The sequence below is a fragment of the Gallus gallus genome, chromosome 9 (assembly GCF_016699485.2).
Source record: "Gallus gallus isolate bGalGal1 chromosome 9, bGalGal1.mat.broiler.GRCg7b, whole genome shotgun sequence".
Taxonomy (NCBI): Eukaryota; Metazoa; Chordata; class Aves; order Galliformes; family Phasianidae; genus Gallus; species Gallus gallus.
The window spans coordinates 9,886,453-9,903,951 of NC_052540.1; the positions used below are offsets into that span (position 1 = coordinate 9,886,453).

General features: G+C 37.6%; 1 protein-coding gene across 5 annotated transcripts in view; it reads left to right on the top strand.

Annotated features, from left to right (window-relative positions):
- The window catches only part of RASA2 (RAS p21 protein activator 2), a 42,252-nt gene that overhangs the window by 6,244 nt on the left and 18,509 nt on the right, over window positions 1–17,499 (top strand). For 4 of the 5 annotated variants that reach the window (XR_005862089.2, NM_001012929.2, XM_040705538.2 and 1 more), the window contains exons 3-8: window positions 1,046–1,149; window positions 2,076–2,170; window positions 7,041–7,117; window positions 14,354–14,437; window positions 16,267–16,339; window positions 17,393–17,469. Coding sequence is in view for 3 of the 5 variants with exons in the window: in NM_001012929.2 (NP_001012947.2) it covers window positions 1,046–1,149; window positions 2,076–2,170; window positions 7,041–7,117; window positions 14,354–14,437; window positions 16,267–16,339; window positions 17,393–17,469 (510 nt within the window). In the remaining 2 variants the exon portion in view is untranslated. Of the gene's footprint in view, window positions 1–1,045; window positions 1,150–2,075; window positions 2,171–7,040; window positions 7,118–14,353; window positions 14,438–16,266; window positions 16,340–17,392; window positions 17,470–17,499 lie in introns of those variants that run through there. The other variant, XM_025153340.3, reaches the window with a different exon arrangement.

Here is a 17,499-nt window from a genome sequence, read left to right on the forward strand (position 1 = left end):
AAACAGCAGCAAAAAATTTATTTTGGGGTGTGATCCAGTTGTCACTGTGATAGCTTTCTGTAGAGAGGAAGGAGAGGCTAAAATCCATTTCACAAAGCTGCACATCTGTGCTGATAATACAGCACTGTAAATGACAATATATGAAGCCTGTAAGAATCCAGTCATTCTGAAATAGGAGATTTTTTGTGATTGCATTTCATTTCCAGAGCTCACAACTTGCAGTGGCACAAATAGCATTGTGGTTCTGTTCAGTCTTCTGAAATGCAAGCTTCTGAGTGCTGGCTGGGGCTGGACCCCTAAGTTTTCCTTCAGTTTAATGGGTGTATGCATCCCTTCAGGGAGAGGATACCAAATACACTGTGTGAAATGGCTCTGGAATACAGAGGAACACCGATTCTTTTTTTTTTCTTGCATAGAGATCTTTGCAAATACTTGTTCCTGTTATTTGGTATGGCATGAGTGGTTGTAAATATTCTATTAGGTTTCATTAGGTGGAGAAGTACAGTTATTGTTTCATCATACAGGAGTATGCGTGGGTTTGAGGTGAACATTTCCATCTTTCAGTTTCACTGTTCTCTTCTGCTTATGGCTTCTTTTTACGGGCCTGAATCTTTGAGCATCAGGCCTGACAGAGGTTAGAGCAAAACATGTTAGCAGTTAGAGAATTAGTTCCAGAGTTGTGTTTTACTGCAATTTTACCGTGTACGGAATAGAACAACATACTTTTTCTATCTCCAGAAGTCATTTGTTTGAGGATGATGGGTTGGGAGCCAGCTAGAATGACTTCAAGACAGGAAAATGTACTTGAAATTGCAGGAAAGTTGGCACTTTCTCTGCGTGCTCTAATTTCTATGTTTCTTGAACACATGCCAGGGGTTTTCGTGCTGTGTGATTGTATGTTCTGTCGTGAAATGGTGATGGGTGGCTTGGATGACAGATGAGCATTGTGGTAATCACAAAAATCAGTAAAAATGTAGCATTTCAATGTTTTCTGTATGAATTACACCAAGCGTTTCCTACTGTAATGTTCTGTTTTTCTTTTCAGCCCTTATTTTGGGGAAGAGTTTTACTTTGAGATTCCAAGAACGTTCCAGTGGTTGTCCTTCTACATTTATGATAAAAGCGTTCTACAAAAAGACCTGCGTATAGGTAAGTTCTGGGATACTCTCTGTGCCTTGCTTAACATTCAGTTGTTTTCAGTATCTGTGGTTTCATGGATATAATTATTAAACTGATGAATTCTCAGAAACATAGTAGGTAGTGCTCCTAAATATTTCTTTAAAGTTTGAAAAATTTGTTTCTTTGCTTTATTATACTTTAAATTATATTATTTAAATTGTGTCTTTATTTTCTACGCTTATGGGATATTTTATATTCCTACTCCATACATTTTGGAATACTTTTTTCTCCATTTCTGTTCCAGTAGTTGTGGAATAATTCTTAAACCTATAAATAAACTTATAGTGTGAGAAGAAAAAAAACTTATAAACTTATAGTGAGAGAAGTGCAACATGTAAACCTCTAGTGCTTAGAAGTTGCACAAAACACGCATATCTGAAAAATTACAGGAGGTGGATTAATTTTACTGTCTAATGGCTTTATTGCAGCTGTTAGTTTCATATGAAGTTGATATAAAGCTCTAAGAGTCTGCTGTGGATGTGGACTTCATGTTACTTGAGCTGAGGAAGGAAATAATTTGTACCAGGATGCCAGATAATTTGGTATAATAACAGGCTTCCAAATAGCAGTCAGAAGAGCAGAAGGCATCTATCTTCAAATTGCTATTTAAATGTTCTCCAGCACCGTTACTGTTCTCGCAGATCTTCATGGTGTTATTTCCAGCCACAAGTGTGTTCTGTTACTTAACCTTGTTATTAGTGATATCCAAGATATTTCATCAGAAGCAGCTTAATTGGCTTTGTGTGAACTCTTCTGGTGCTTTACTTCTGCTTCGAGTTGTTTGTTTCTATGAGCTTTTCATATAGCATCCTCATCTTAAAAAAAAAAAAAAAAATTGTTAAACAAAAATCAGTCCTATTGAGGTGTGTGTGCTTTTCTCTCCTTCCTTCCTGTAGGAAAGGTGGCAATCAAAAAAGAAGATTTATGCAACTACACAGGGAAAGAGAACTGGTTTACGCTTCAACCTGTTGATTCTAACTCAGAGGTTCAGGTAACCATTAAATTGCACGCTTAGACTTTTTAAAGTTACCATTACATGTACTTACCTATATTGAGACAGTTTTATTGAACTATGACAAACAGTTTAACATCTGTGTAATTCTTGTGAGTCAGTTATCTTTCAGCTTGATTAAAGAGTAATGCAGTCAGTTTTTCTAAACAATATTATTCCTTGTGATGCTTCTCAAAACTCGTAGGAGATCTGAAGTGGCTGTTTGGGAAATGTCTAACAGTATTTTGATGCCAAAAAAAACTTTGATACGAGGGGAACTATGTAATTTAGTAACCTAAATCATTCAGCTGTCTACTGAGTGGTTTTTTCATCTGAAATGTTGATGGTGTGATGTGAAATGGCCATGTCTCCAAATTGGGAGTTACTTGTGCTGTGCTCATACATTTTATTCTCAAATGCTTTCCACGTGCAGCATTAAATAAGCTGTGCCTCAGAGTTCTACTTTGTCTGTGCTTCACATCCTTCAGACGGGATTATTGTAAGAACATTTAACAGCACGGTGTATCTAGAGCTGTAGCTGTTGCTGTCTGTTCTTCAGTTATTCTGAAGTAAATACAGCCGTGTTCTTGGGAATCCATTAGCACTGTTACTGGGAAATCAAATTTAGTATATTTTAAGTTTTCTTCAGATATTCCCAGGTCTTGGCTTCCTTTCTGGAATTAACAAGAATTAAACTTGCTGATTCCTACGAAGTAACGATAGAATGGTGGTGGAGGAAATGTGGAGGTTTAGAGATTGGTCACTTCCAAAAACCACCATACTTTGCAGTAAATTGAAGACTCCTAGGATCACAGTCCACTCCTAATGCCTACAGAAGGTCTACCACTTCTGTCTTTTTCCATTCTGGTTCCACAACTCTGTACTAACACTGGTAATCAGAAGTGGAGGTGATTAGAAGTAGAGCAGAGTAAAAATACTGTATCCTTGAGTTCATACAAGATTTTGGTTTTGCTGTGTATAAATAATTCCAAGATCGTTTATCTTACGTGCTTGCACAAGCTTTTTCAATTCCTTTGCTCTTTCTTTTCCTTCTCAAAATAGAGATTACACAAATAACACTGGTAAGTGAGTTGATGTTACTATCAGCTGCCTTACTTTTTTTTTAATCACTCTTATCTAGATGATTTTTGTTTGGTATGCTGTGCTGCTTTTGCTGATGCATGGAAGTATGCCACTTAAACTGCCTTGCTGAATAACCTGAACTAAGTAGTGTGGTCGAGATGCTTTAAACTGATGGATAAGCATCTTTGTATTGCTATAACTGATGATTTGGTAGCTATAATTGCATCTGGTATTACACTGATGTAAAAACTTGATAGACTAGATCTTACATCCCTCTTTAAAACAAAGTTAATTTCAGGCTAAAAATTGTCCTTTTACCCTTTTGTGTTTAAAAAAAAACAAAAACAAGGGGTGTGTGTGTGGGTGGTATGGCTTTTCCAGTGTGTATGGGAGGGGAGTGGCCTTCTCATGAACATTGAAAAATGTATGAAAAAAATGACTGGACTTGGATTTTTAGCCAGCATCTGTTCTGTATTATGTTCTTAGCTGTTTTTTGTTTGTTTTGCTGCTGGTAACAATAGTATGAATGGATATTATCTTATTTTCTTAAATTTCTGCTGTGCATTAGCTCTCAAAAAGTATATGTAAATGAAAGAAAACTAAGCAAATGTACTATTTGAGAAGTTGAGTAGAACAGTACATATTTAACTGCAACTGGTACAAACTTCTCAGCAGAAAGAAACCCTTCAAATTTTCTAAAATTCATATAGCCTCAGGTTGCTAGTAGGATGATTCTTGGGGTTATTTGTCTTGCCTTTTTTTCATCTTTGTATAGCTGATTTGAAATGAGGTCATAGTGTTAAACAAGCCCTTGTTCTGTTCTGTCACTTGTAACGAGAGAAAAATCTTGTAAAGGTTTGATCTACGCTTGCAGAATGTGTAGGGGCAAGATGTTGTACACACTTCTAAGGTTTCTGAAGGTAATGTTAATGTTTACTGATCTTGTAACATTGATAGGCTTTGCAGGTTTTACAATGATTGTAGTAATGTACTTCCAATACATTACCCTGGTCTTCCTGAAGAATGCATAGGTTTGTTTGAAAAAGCGGAGGCTGAGGCTCCGACCAGCTTGTATGTTCATGGACTGACATCCTCAAACCTAACGAAGAGGAAAGGTCTGGGTAGAATGAGCCATGCAGGATTAGACTGTGAGTTCTGTGGGCCAGTGCGTAATGCTGGGATCTTGTGATGTGTTTCAGAAGCATGGTGCAGGTTGCTCTAACTTAGTATGAGAAAGAGGTATCCAGTGAAAGCTGATAGAACCTGTATCTGGTATGTATAGAGGTGCATTGATCTCACAGAATTTAACTACTGTGTGCTGTGCTAACTGAGGGAAGGCTATGTAATTTGTGGAGTACTCCAGAGTCCCAGTTTTCCTTCACTTACTCCTACAAGTCCAGCAGTTTGTGATCTTTTTTTCCCATCAAGTTGACGGAAGTGGAAAGTGTAGGGCAGAGTTCAAGAGAAACACTGCAGAGTTTCTGATACTGGGAGAGGAACTGGAGCATAACTGTTAGCCTTCCTAACTCCGTTTAACCCATGTAATCAGAGTAGCTCTCAATTGTTGCCTACCTCTCAGACAAACAAGTGTGCATATCCTTCTCTTAAATTGAAAGGAGGGAAGATGTTAGGAAGGAAACATACACTGTCAAAAATTGTCTGTTAGTGAACATGCAATAAAATGTGAAATGTGGGCATGGTATATAAGTGCCTATTGGTGCATATAAAGTACATTTGCCAGCCCAGTTTTGACAGAAGAGCTTTAGAAAACTTGAAATTAGTATAGATACTTGTTATCTTTTGTAATGTGGAATTAATTCAGGTATTGGAATTGTGGGGAGGAAAATCCTCTCAAAGTACTGTGTTCAAATGCAATAGTATTTCTAAAAGCAAAACCATGCGACTGAATTGCTTCAGAGGTTCTGAATTTCAGGTTAGGGATTTGGACACACTGTTTTTGGCTTCTCTGTTCTTACACGAGTCTGACCGCCTAACAGCTCCATCTTCCTCTAGTCAGTATCAGGAAAAATAATTGTTAATCCATTGGTAAAATTATAATAGTGCCTACCTGCTTTTGAATGTTCCTGAGGTCTGCAGGTGGAAAGTGCTTTCACATAAAACGTGCTTATTTGTTGTATAAGATGGCTGATTTCTCTTCACTGCGTGTATTATGTCAGAAGCTCTGATACAGATCTGCAGATCAGCAGCTTTAGGAAACTATCGTGCTGCTCTCAACGGATAACAAAAATGTTCTTGAAATGCTCCGTACTTATCAGAGCAGTGATGGCTCAGCTCTGCTAAGATGGCTGTACTTGTCACGGTGCTGAGTTTGAACTCGAGCTCCAAATACTGCTCTTAGGAGCAGTGAGCTGTGTTGTACTGCCCCATGCAGAGCTCTTGATCTGTGTGGGGCTTTTTTTGTTGAGTTTTGTTTTTTTTTTTCTAAGAACAAAAAAGACTTTTAAGCCATTCATAAGGTCTGCTTACTAAAAAGTACTTAGGCCAGCTGTTTCCATAAATACTAGTTGTGTTGTCCTTTTGCTTCTCATTCAGAAACTTTGCCTTGTAAGGCTGTTGGCATGCTTCTCAGTATCCTGCTTTTATTAGGTAAATCTGTTCTTGTAATTGTGTTTCTCTGCTTGACAAATATTTTCTTAATGTACCTGTGTTCCAATGCATGTAGTAACAGTTTGCAAAACACTTGGCAGGCATCCCAAAATAGCTATGTTTCCTTAAAAAAGAAACCCCACTTCTCCTCCCATGTGGTGTACAGAGAGGAAAATACAGCCTTTGCCGCAGGGGATCGACGATAATGATGTTTCAGTTTCATGACAAGACAGACATACTTCAGAAGTGTGTGCACTGTCAGCTGAGGGTTTTCTTTCCATTCTGGTGCTGTTGGAGCAGAACTGTAGCTGGAGCTGTAGCTTCAACCCTTTAAGAAATTACAAAATCATCTTCTGGGTCCCTACTCTGACTTTTGCCAAATTCACTGTACTGCTGAACAAGAATCATAACCACGGACAGATGGTTTTCTGATGTTCCATTTAGCAAATGGGCAAATCCCAAATATGCTGAGGAGAACACGGTACTGATTAAAGACTGTGGTGCTGTCTTGTTACAGTAGATGTGAAAGCCAGCACAAACAGCCAATGAAATGAGTAGCATTGTTGTTCAGGCAGTGGATGTTGGGAGCAAGGTTCTACTGCCAAATTTTGATCATTCAAAGAAAGGTGCATATTATGACTTGGAGTTCTTGAGGCATTTTATGGAGAGCATATCATGATATAGTTGAAAGCTGCAGTTTAATGAGATTCCTAAAAGATAATCTGGCTGGACTGGATTTCACAATTGGATTTTAAAGGTTACTGGCGATGTCTACCACATACTATTCACCTTCTCTAAATACACCCAAATGCTTGAGGTTCTAAGGTCTCTTTAGAACTTTTACCAGAATTTCTCTTAAATTCACTCTTAGTTTGTTCAAGGGTTAATCCCATGCTTAGGGCAAAAAGGCTGAGAGGGACTTTTGTTACTTCCTTCTGCTGGAAGAATTGTTTTGTTTGAGATCTGTGCAGATTTGACTCAGTTCTACAGTTGAGGATTGTAATGGTTCTATTAATCAGCATATCCAAGATACTTGCACCATACATGCTCCAGGTGTTACTCCAATGTATCCACTTCAAACAAACCTTAAATGGCTTCTAACTGTAAAGCATATCGTTTTTCTAGCTAGTGCTTCTAAAATAAAAGTTTTAAAAACTATTTCTGTTTCTGTCTTTTTCAGGGAAAAGTTCACCTTGAATTAAAACTGAATGAACTGATAACAGATAATGGATCTGTGTGCCAGCAACTAGTAGTACAGTAAGAAAATACATTAATCCTTAAATACACAGTTGTCTGTTACAGCATGATGTGATGTGTCCCTTTGAATACTGAATGTCTGCACATTCTGATACCCGTAATGTTTGTTTTTCTCCGTATGGCTTTTTTTGGCACTTAGCATCCTGGAGGCTATGGGTATTTTCTTAGGGAACTCCTGCAAAGTTTTTCACACCTGCTTGTCTCTGTAGCTCCCAATATACTCACCTCTACTGGGAATCAAACTTCTCACTAGCAAACTTAATTTTGACTCTGATATGTAAAGACATCACAGCATATCAAAGAGCTTTGTATAAATAAGACGTTTTTGGAGTATGTGATCTCAAAATGGTAGAGGTTCCCACACAAATTTTAGCAGTACTAAACAAAAAGTGATGGATGATACCCGTTAGGAAATACTGACTACTCTGTAGTTCTGCTGTTACTCTTAGAGCTGTGTCTTATAATTTATTTATTGAAATTTATAATTCAGACTTTTGGAGTCTGAATATACAGTTTACAGACTTAAGACAGAGAAGGCTGAAAGCACACATGGTGATCATTCAGGTTTTGTGCTATTAAGCAATATATTTAATGATAGACATTGATAAGTTAATACAAATGCAGCTATGCAAAATACAGTGTATTGATATTCACGTTAGAAGTATGATATGGATATATGGGAGGAAATTGTCTTCTCATTTTGGAAGAAGTCCAGCAGCCTTCAATGTCGCTTGCTTCTGGGAAGCCTTTTAGTTGAGAAGTCCAATGGAAACCAGTGGATTGCAGATACTCTGAGATTGCTGGCATTTTCTTGTGTCTCCTTATGTTCTCAGCATGAGTAGGGTTCAGGAGGATGAGCTAGCATTTAAATCTAAAAATGCAGTTTTGTATTCTGTTAGTACTTCAGAGAGAAACGAGACTTCTCTGCACTTGTCTTAACGGGTTTTGTGATAGGCCATGTGAGGAAAAGGTACAGGTAGAAGATTATAAATATAATGGGATACTTGAACTAAAAACCCAAAAGGCAGTCTGATTCTTTTTAGTCTTGCTTTCCAGTGTGATTTGTTAACTGATCTGGTAACTCAGAGTTAGGTTAGTTTTTGTTTTTTAAAGGTTCCTGTTTGAGAATTCAGTGTTAAATAATGTTTGTATTGCGAAACTGTGATGAGGGAGGAAATTGTGTGTGGTATTCTGTTTGTCTCAGAGCTTCATACTCAGATCAGTTCCAGGGGGCAGGGGAAACCACTGCACTGGCTATTTTGCAATGGAGTTTTCATTATGAAGCTTAATTCAGTTGGAGCAAAGCTTAGCAAAATTAATTTGTTGCTTAGTTGATACTGAAAAGGGAAGCTAGTTCTGTAACAGAACTAAGGCAGAGAAATTGGTAATGTTTAGTAGGCTATCATAGGCTGATAATTCAGATAAGATCTGGAAACTTGTGGTAAATCAATGTGTATTTATAACTTCAAGATAATTTTGAATGTGTTTCTACTTGTGTGGTGGGTGGCAGCTCGTATCACTGGATATCTTGCTGCTCCTATTTTTGTATCCCTCTTCTAGCACAAATTAGAACAGCTAATTTTCACTTGTGTGCCACTAACACCAAAAGCTAGCTGGATTTTTATAACTGATTTATTCCCAACCTAACTTTCCTTTAGATGTCCGAGTTGTTAGTTAATTTCTGCATATCCGTGCACTCTAGGGTAAATTGCTTTTTAATTTTAACTATTTTGGCTTTTCTATATAATGAAGAAAGGTTGCTTTAGAAAGTTACTGTTGCAGATTGCAGTTATGAGTAGGAAGTGGGTTAGTCACCATGCCCTCTCCTAGGATCTCTTTATGATGGAGATAAATGACGAAAAGGAAGACAGGTTACTGTCATGGTTGCTGTGCTCACCCACTTGTTGACATATGGGAGAAGACTGCATAAAATACTACAGAACTGCATCAGCGTTTTTGTTTCCATTCAAGATGATGAGAAGATTAAGAGTTCCTTAAACCAGAAAAGCTTACTGTTTTGTCAGACATACTGATGGTCTTGAAATGATTGTACATGAATATATTCTGTACATGAGAGAATATGAGAAATAAATCTCTTACGGGATTTAAGTCTATAGAGATGGATTTGAGGATGTTTTTGAAATGTTTTTGTTTCTAAGCGTGATGAACTTACAGAAAATGCACGTTAAATTCTCTAATAGAACATTTCAACTTTTAAAAAGTGTGTTTTATAAGTTTCAGAGGATGGTTAGTGATACACTTATGTTTTGTCAGTCACCAGGCCCTGAAAACTTGGTATATTGCACTCCCTTAGCAAAGCTGAAAGATAACAGAGCTTTAATTAGGTTAAAAAAAAAAAAAAAGGTCATATGTATATTTCTGTCCTACCTTTTTTGGTCTGTCCAAATCTTGAACAAGTATTGGCCAAAGAGGAAAAAAAATAGCAGGAAGGGTAATTCTTAAGGTGTAAGCTATACTGTGTGCCTTAGTAAGCCATGTTTTGCTTACTAAGAGACCTTCAATTTGGATGTTTAGTAATATAGGGAGGCTTTTAAACATTCACTGTTATATTTTCTTATAAAATAAGAGAACTCTAAGTACCTGTGCTGACTTCTGTGTGCAGGTAGGTTTTTTTTGCATTCCCGCCATGTATTATTCCCTGAGCGTCCAGTTCTGTGAAGACAGGAAATAATTAAGCCCATGTTAAGCTTTCTCTAAGGTCATGTTAAGCACACAGACAACAAGAAGTAATAAAGGGCTGTGGTTCTGATTATTATCTGGGGTTCCACTAGTCACCCTTCTGTGGCTGAACCCAAATGATTGGATTAGACCTGACCAGGAGGTGAATTGTCTTCCTTCTGCAGACATGGTTGTGGAAGTGTTTTTGCTGGTTTTCTGAACCATTTACATGAAGTTCAGTTTAGATACTGAATGTGTGTCCAGCAGGAAGCGGTTTTTACAAGTTAAGTATAATGACAAGAGCTGCTGAAGTTGTTAACCTCTTACATCTAATACAGGAAGGAGAAAAGCTCGATTGTGTATAGTGTGTATAATAAAGCTCCTCCACCCAAAATAAAATAAAACAGCCCTTAAAACCAGCCAGTTTGCTGCTTTTGCTGAATAGACATAAAGCAGTCTTGTACAAGACACACAAGTGTCTAACTTGGTATTCTTTGACCTCAAGGGAAGAAAATACATAAATACTGTGGCCAGTTTTCTGATAGTAGGAGCTTCAGAAGCCAGCTGGGGCTTCCAGGTTGTGGAATTATTCTAGAAACAAGATATTTCAATACATGTTTCTCTGGATAAAGTGAAATTATGGATTGAAATTATATCAGTTAAGTTCTTACCCCTCTGTTGAAATAAAGACAAGAAGTTAATTTGATGAAAGGCTGCGTTAGGGACTAATTATAGTGGGCTAAACTGTAAACTTATGTATTTTTGTATTAATTGGAAACTTAATGCTACAGTTCATGAAAATACGCCCACATAACATTTCTGAATTAAAAGTTTGTTTTGTCTCTGTCTGTAGTTGTTTCCTTTTTGAGTGTGTGAATGAGGAGGGGAAAAAGATAATGCAGTCGATTAACTGCTGACTCAATGAGTGCTCTTTCTGTCATAACCGCAGTGGTATGTATAGTAGCACGTGTCAGAAGTACGTGTTTGCACCTCCCCTTTCTGGGAGTCTGTGGGGGGTGAAAAAAAACCCAAACAGCCACATTTGTGTGACCATTGTTTGCATATTTGCTCCTTCTGAAACACGTGGTACTTGGATGTTTTTTGTTGTTTTTTTCTTTGCCAAATTAGGCTTTTCAGTGGTGGTGTTTGCCTTTTGTATGATTAACCTGACTTTTAATTCTGAAAGAATCAGTTTCATGCTTACAATATTAATATAACTGAAAGGCAGAAGTAGCTTATCATGGCTGTATTGCCTTTTCTGCCGTTTACGTTTATAAATCAGTTATACAGTATAGTATCTTAAATTGAAATGTCAGTTTATTACTATCCTGTTAATGTAATATCCGCTCTTTATAGAGGTTATAACAATGGTTATGAAACGTACAAATCCTAATGGCTGTAGCTACTCAGCTTTTGCACTTGGAAGGCTTTGGTTGACTTGAGTGGCAGAGGTACAGAGTTCCTCTGTCATTATTGAAGAGGTTTGTTGAGGGCTGGTTCTTTTCAAGGACTTACTTCAATCTTAAGAGCTGAGAATATACACATTTGTATCTAAAAAATTCGTATTTCCTTTACTAAAACCACTCTTAGATACCAAACTACTGAGATATGAAGTAAGCATTAATGTAAACTGAAAGCTCTCTACATGTACTGTGACTGATCAGTCACTTGTACCTGTTTCTTAGACTTTATGTAATAATGTAGTAGTTTAAAAGACAAAATGAAAGGCCTTTTATATTCCTGTCTACTTCGTCAAGCTCAAAGGTTTTCTGCCTTTCAAATGACAATAGCTGTTGGTAGCGTAGATAGATAAAAGCATTTATTAAAGCTGAATGTTTACCCTATGCTGGAGATAGTTTTATTAGGGCTGTCAGAATAGGAATATGTATTTGCTGTTATTGTCTTACTCGATTGGTCAGAGGCTTCTTTTTCTGTCCTATAGGGCTGTAGTTCTAGCATGTTGGTATCTGATTGTTGAGAGCATGTTGCTGGCATGAGATTTGCTCACTGCTAAACTTGAGGTGGGAGGAATTGCACATTTCTGTAAGCCTATTCTAACTGAATCACTCCAAACATCTTAAAAAAATGAAGTGCCTGTAGCAGGCTCTGGGCACCCCAGGGGAAGGGATGGTCGTGATGGGCTAGCTTACTTAGACTGAGAGTTGGAAGTAGAAAAGGTCTTAGGAGTGCTGCGTGTTGTTAGTGGACCTGGGGTGGTAGTACTTCTTCTTTTTTGAAGTATTGGAACAAGGCAGGCTGTCTAAGCAGCAGCTTGCAGTCCAGCCGGGACTTGGGCTGGAGGATGAAAGGGAAGGCTGGGACTGCCTGCCTACACAGAGAGACTGATTGCAATGTGAAATAAGCTTGAAGGGACAGTTCTGGATGATGAATCTGGAGATTCTAGTTCTGTTGTGGGGTTGTGTAGTTGCCAGGAGAATGTTTTCCTGCTAGAAATCCAGGTGCAGGTCATACAGTGATCAGGAAAGGAGTTAGGAACTTCGTGCATTGTGAAATCTGCTTTCTGTAGCTGCTCGTGTCTGCTACAGAAATCCAGAGTTTGAACACCAGGCTGCATGAAGAGAATTTTTGTTGAAATAGTTGAATTCTATCCACTCTGACTTGATCCACCAGTTGTGAGTTTCCTCTGAGGGTCAGATGAGGCTGACTTAACATTTGGCACTTGCACTAAACAAACACAGCATGCTTAGTGTTACAAAATGCCTAGTAGTTGAAAAGATCAAGTTCTAGCTGTCTCCATCAGCTCCTTCAAACTACTGAAGTTCAGGCAGCTTAATTTTGTCACCACTCTTCTATGTCATGTATGTGTTGGAGGAGGAATCAATTAACGCTTATGAAACAACTGGATGTTTCAAGAACCCCTTTAAGTGGTGGGCTTGTAATCACTGTAGGGTTCATTGTGATTCAGAAATTATTGAAATGCTGAGGGCCGCGTGCTTATGAACTGCAGGAAACATAACAGCTGATTGTGTGGTGGCTCAGCACTAGATGTTCCCTGAAGGGGCCAAGACAAAGGGACTTTTTGGAGGAAAATAGCCACTGGCTTATAATAGCGTGTGGTCCAAGAGGGTGGTGTTCTGAGGCAGCGCAGGAGTGTTAGTGTCCATTTCTTCCCAGCTCGTGTTTGAGCTTAGAACTCTTGTTGGCCTTCTGACGTTGTTTTTCTGCATACAGGAGACATTGACTTAACAGCGTTTAACTACTGCAGCTTCCTTAAACTTCATGTGCTTTGGTTGTGTTACAAACTACTGTGTAACCCAAAACTCCACATTATAGTGTTTAGAATATGTATACTATTACTTACACGAACTTAGAACAGGGAAGTTTATTTTGTTTGTAAACTATATAGATCTTGAATTTTCCTCGAGCTGGCTAATTATACAACCAAAACTTATTTGTATCAATATAGTTCAATTTCAGCCGCATGTTACTTAAAAAAAAGATGATTTAAAAAAACAGATCGAGTAGGAATGTAACATTCACATCTTGTCTGTCTTAATTGCTTATGAGACTTTGTAACCTGCTGAATGTTTCTGGACTTGTAAATAACCAAAATGTGTGTGACTGCATTGTTTTGCTAGAAAGTTATCGCTCTAAGTTTGCAAACTGCTTTGGTTTATGTCATTGTTCCCACTGTTTATGGTTAATATTTGGGCAGCATCTGAAGGTATACCACACTGGTTTGCAGGCACAGCTCTGCTGCTAATCGTGCTGCTTCTGTGGTGATTGAAAAAGGTTGCAAACCTGATCCAGAAAACGTAATTTGATAATCATCCTGTCCTTTTATATCAGGAGTGATGGACAGGGCACCTTTTTACCTCTTAGTCATCAGCGTGTTATAAGCACTAATGGGAGAAGACAGCCTTTTTAAAAGGACAGTTTACCCGTGATCATATGAAGTTGTGAAAAGTGTTTGGAAATTCTTCAAGTATAATTTCAAAAGTAAACTGTTTTTTCTCCTGTGGCCAGATAGTCTGGATGAAACCACGATGTGCTCCAACTATCACTCTTAGTTTTGGATGTTAGTTTTAAATAATATTTTAAGACGTGACTGCATTTCTGAACTTACTCAACTCAGGACCTAATTAAGCAGAAACAAGACACTAAAATCCATTTTAATGCCTTACAAATGTAGTTGCTGCCATTGTGGATGAGGCCAATAGGTTTTTTTGTGGGCGTTCATAAATCAAATTTAAAAACTAATGAAGTCTGCAGTTTCCCCTAACATGGGTGTATCATTTTACTTGGAATTTTGCCATGGATGTGTGGTACTGGAATGTTGGTTTTTTGGAAGAAATTCCAAGAATCTTGTCCACACAGAGCTCCTGAAGTCTGACTGTATGCTTGAGTATTACTACCTTTTGTTATCACCCAGAAATATGTAGTTACAGTCTACTTTGAATTATATGCTGTAAAATAGGGCAAAAATAGGGTAAAAATGTTTTTAAGAAGGATTTCTTGCAATATATATATATATATATATATATATTTCAACCCAAAAAAATTGATCTGCTCTTTCTGATTGCCTTTTCATTTTAGCATAAAGGAGTGCCATGGGTTGCCTCTTATAAACGGACAGAATTGTGACCCTTATGCAACTGTCTCTCTTGTGGGTCCTTCCAGGTAATGTTTCATTATAATAAGAAATTTAATCTCAAATGGTGTGATCATAAACTGAAAAGATAGTAATAGGTTTTAAGCAAAAAGTGTTGAATACATAGATTTGTAAATGAGATGACTTGTTTCAGAAAAGCCTTAATGCTTTCTGTGTATGTCATATTTTCCACTGTTACTATACTTTTCCCTTCCCAATGGTGCTTCCAAGATTACAAAGATAATGGATCTCTGTGTATGACCAGCACAAACCAAGAACCACTTGTCAGTCAGTTTCTTCATGCCTCTCAGCTTCTGGACCAGCTGGTTCAGCTTCTTTGTATCTGTACTGTACTTTCTCTTAGTTTTGGTCAAGCTCCTGAATATAGCTAGTTGCCCACTCACCTTCCGTTTCTTATTTTTCTTAATTTGTGAATTTCTTTGCAGCAAATACTTAGGCATTGGGAGAGAGCAATAAAATAGAAGTTCTGGTGAAACCTATTAGTGCCAGTGCTTTCAGGATGCCACTTTCCAAGCATTGTTTATCTCCTGTTTCTTAAATAAGTAATCCTGAATAGATGCTGGGGTTTTTCATTTATGAAAATCTCATATCATGCATTATCCACAAGTGTCCACCAGTACCAATGACATTTAACATAAGCTAGCTCTCAGTTGTTTCTTTTCTGCTGCCTCAGGCCTAAATTCACCCCTTCTTCACGGCACAGGGGAGTTATCACTGTGAGCACAGTATCAGACCTCTAATGTTAAGCTTCTGTGTGTTAAATACTTCTGAAGAACCCTGAGTAAGATCTAAGTGAGTGAATGGGATGATGAGATGATTTTTCCTTCTTGGTAAAGGATGTAAAAAAAAGTTCAAGTGTTATTTTTTATTTTTATCTTTTTATGTCGAATTTGTTAAGAGAACTAGTGAGATTCAATCAATATACTTAAGAATGTTGTTGACTGTCAAAGAAAGTAAATTGACAAATGTTTCCTGCATAAGTCCTGTGATACAGACTGAACTTACACAATATTTATTCCGTTGGTATGGGAATATATGTGCAAATCTGACAGAACAGAGGAACTTAAGATTTTCCAGTCTCATGCATGTGACTCACATACCATGAGCAGAATATTTATATGGGTAGTGCCTCCTGAAAACGGTTGACTGATTGGCTAGGGGACAATTTCTCCTCTTTGTTCTCTGTTTTTCTTCTCCCACGTTTTTTATTTGTTCCTTTTATATACCAATTTTATACTGTCATAGGCTGTTGCTAGCTAAATAAGACTGCATTCTTTTATAAGCATGTAAAACAAAAAAATCCGTTTTACTTATATAAACCAGGAGGGAGTGGGGAGTATTTGTTTTATTTGTCCTGACACTGTTGAACATCCAGCATTAACAGTGGTTTCTTGCAATGAAAACATTCAGTGGCTTGGTGTAAGCCCCTATCTGTAAATAACCTGGCAGAACTTGGCAGTTGAACGAGACCAGGGAAACTGTGCTCACAACTTGCAGGCAGTGGTAAAGAAATTGTCTTCAAATTTAAATTTGAAATGCTCCAGGAATTGTTGGCATATTGTACTCAATTCATGCAAGGTATAGTTGTGAAATGGGGCGTTTATTTGGGTTGAACAGATACATGGCTAAATGTAAGTGCTTGAATTTAACATCTCAGATTATATGGTGAAGATGAATTTAAATTAAGAATTAATTAACCAGTGATCTCTAAAATGACAAAAAAAAACCCAGCCGTTTAAATGTAAATGCATAGGCTCTTCTTGACAACAGAATATCTTTGTAATTGTGTGCTTAAGTTGTGTCTGGTTTAAAAAAAAAATTTACCACATTGGAACAGGAATGACCAAAAGAAGACGAAGGTGAAGAAGAAAACGAGCAATCCACAGTTTAACGAAACATTTTATTTTGAGGTAACTTTTTGTGTGGTATTCTGTTTGTCTGCTTTGTGCAATACTTCACGTATTTTGAAGGAAGCTGTGTACAGTATTGAAGCAGAAAGCTCTGTTCTAGCACATGAAGGAGCCTTTACTAGACCCTCCAGTTGAATGACATTCTTACCTTGCTTGGGACTGCCAGCCAGTAGCATTCTCCTTATAAGCACCTGTGAAGGCAACTTACTATCCTTAGTAACTTCATATGGCATTTGCTGCCATCATAGTTCTGACAGAACTTAAATCTGTCCTGTGCAATTCAACTTAGGCTCAATGCTCTTGAAAACATTTAAAGAACAAAATGAAATGCTACATTTACATGTAAGAATATAGTACTGTTCATTTGACTGTTGGAAGTAGTAGAACTTGTGCCTCAAGTGTAGTATAACTTACTGTGTTTATATAGATCCTAATCCTGCTGTATGGCTTCACTAAGAAATTCTTCCCTGCTTATGCAAAGAGTAACATGTATTGCATGTGTTTTACTTGACCTGCCTAAGATATTGAACATAATTTCTTTAGAAGTAGGATACTTGGATGAAACTGCGGTCAAGAAGCACCCCTGTAACCTTGTCTTATGGTTTCTTGGGGTTAAACTGAGAATGCCATCCATCAGTCCAGAAATGAGAAGAGAACAAAAATAAGAGGATGATGTAACTAGGGCAAGAAAAGTGTGTTTATTTGCTGTTTCCTTAGATGTTTCAACTCACTTCTGTGCTTTCTTCTGGCTCATGATGAAGCCACTGAGATTCTTGCCCATTTAATGTTATACTCCCTCCTTGTTTTCTTTTTCTAGTAGATCAGTACTATAGTTCCCCTAGATCTCAGCTAGCCCTCATCAGACTCCAGAGTGAACTCTTTGTTCCGTTATTTTCCTTTTTGTTCAAAACCCACTTGTTTGGTGAACTGAGCTTTTTTTTTAAAGGGATTGGTAATTATATACCACTGTTAGACTTGAGGTTTGCTGTTTTTTTTTCTTACTAATATAATACAGTAGTAAATAGTATGTTAATAGGAATATCTTACTTGCAGGTAACAAGGTCCAGCAGTTACACCAAGAAGTCCCAGTTTCAAGTGGAAGAAGAAGATATTGAGAAACTAGAAGTCAGGTAAGTTCAGCAGCTTATTACTACAATAAA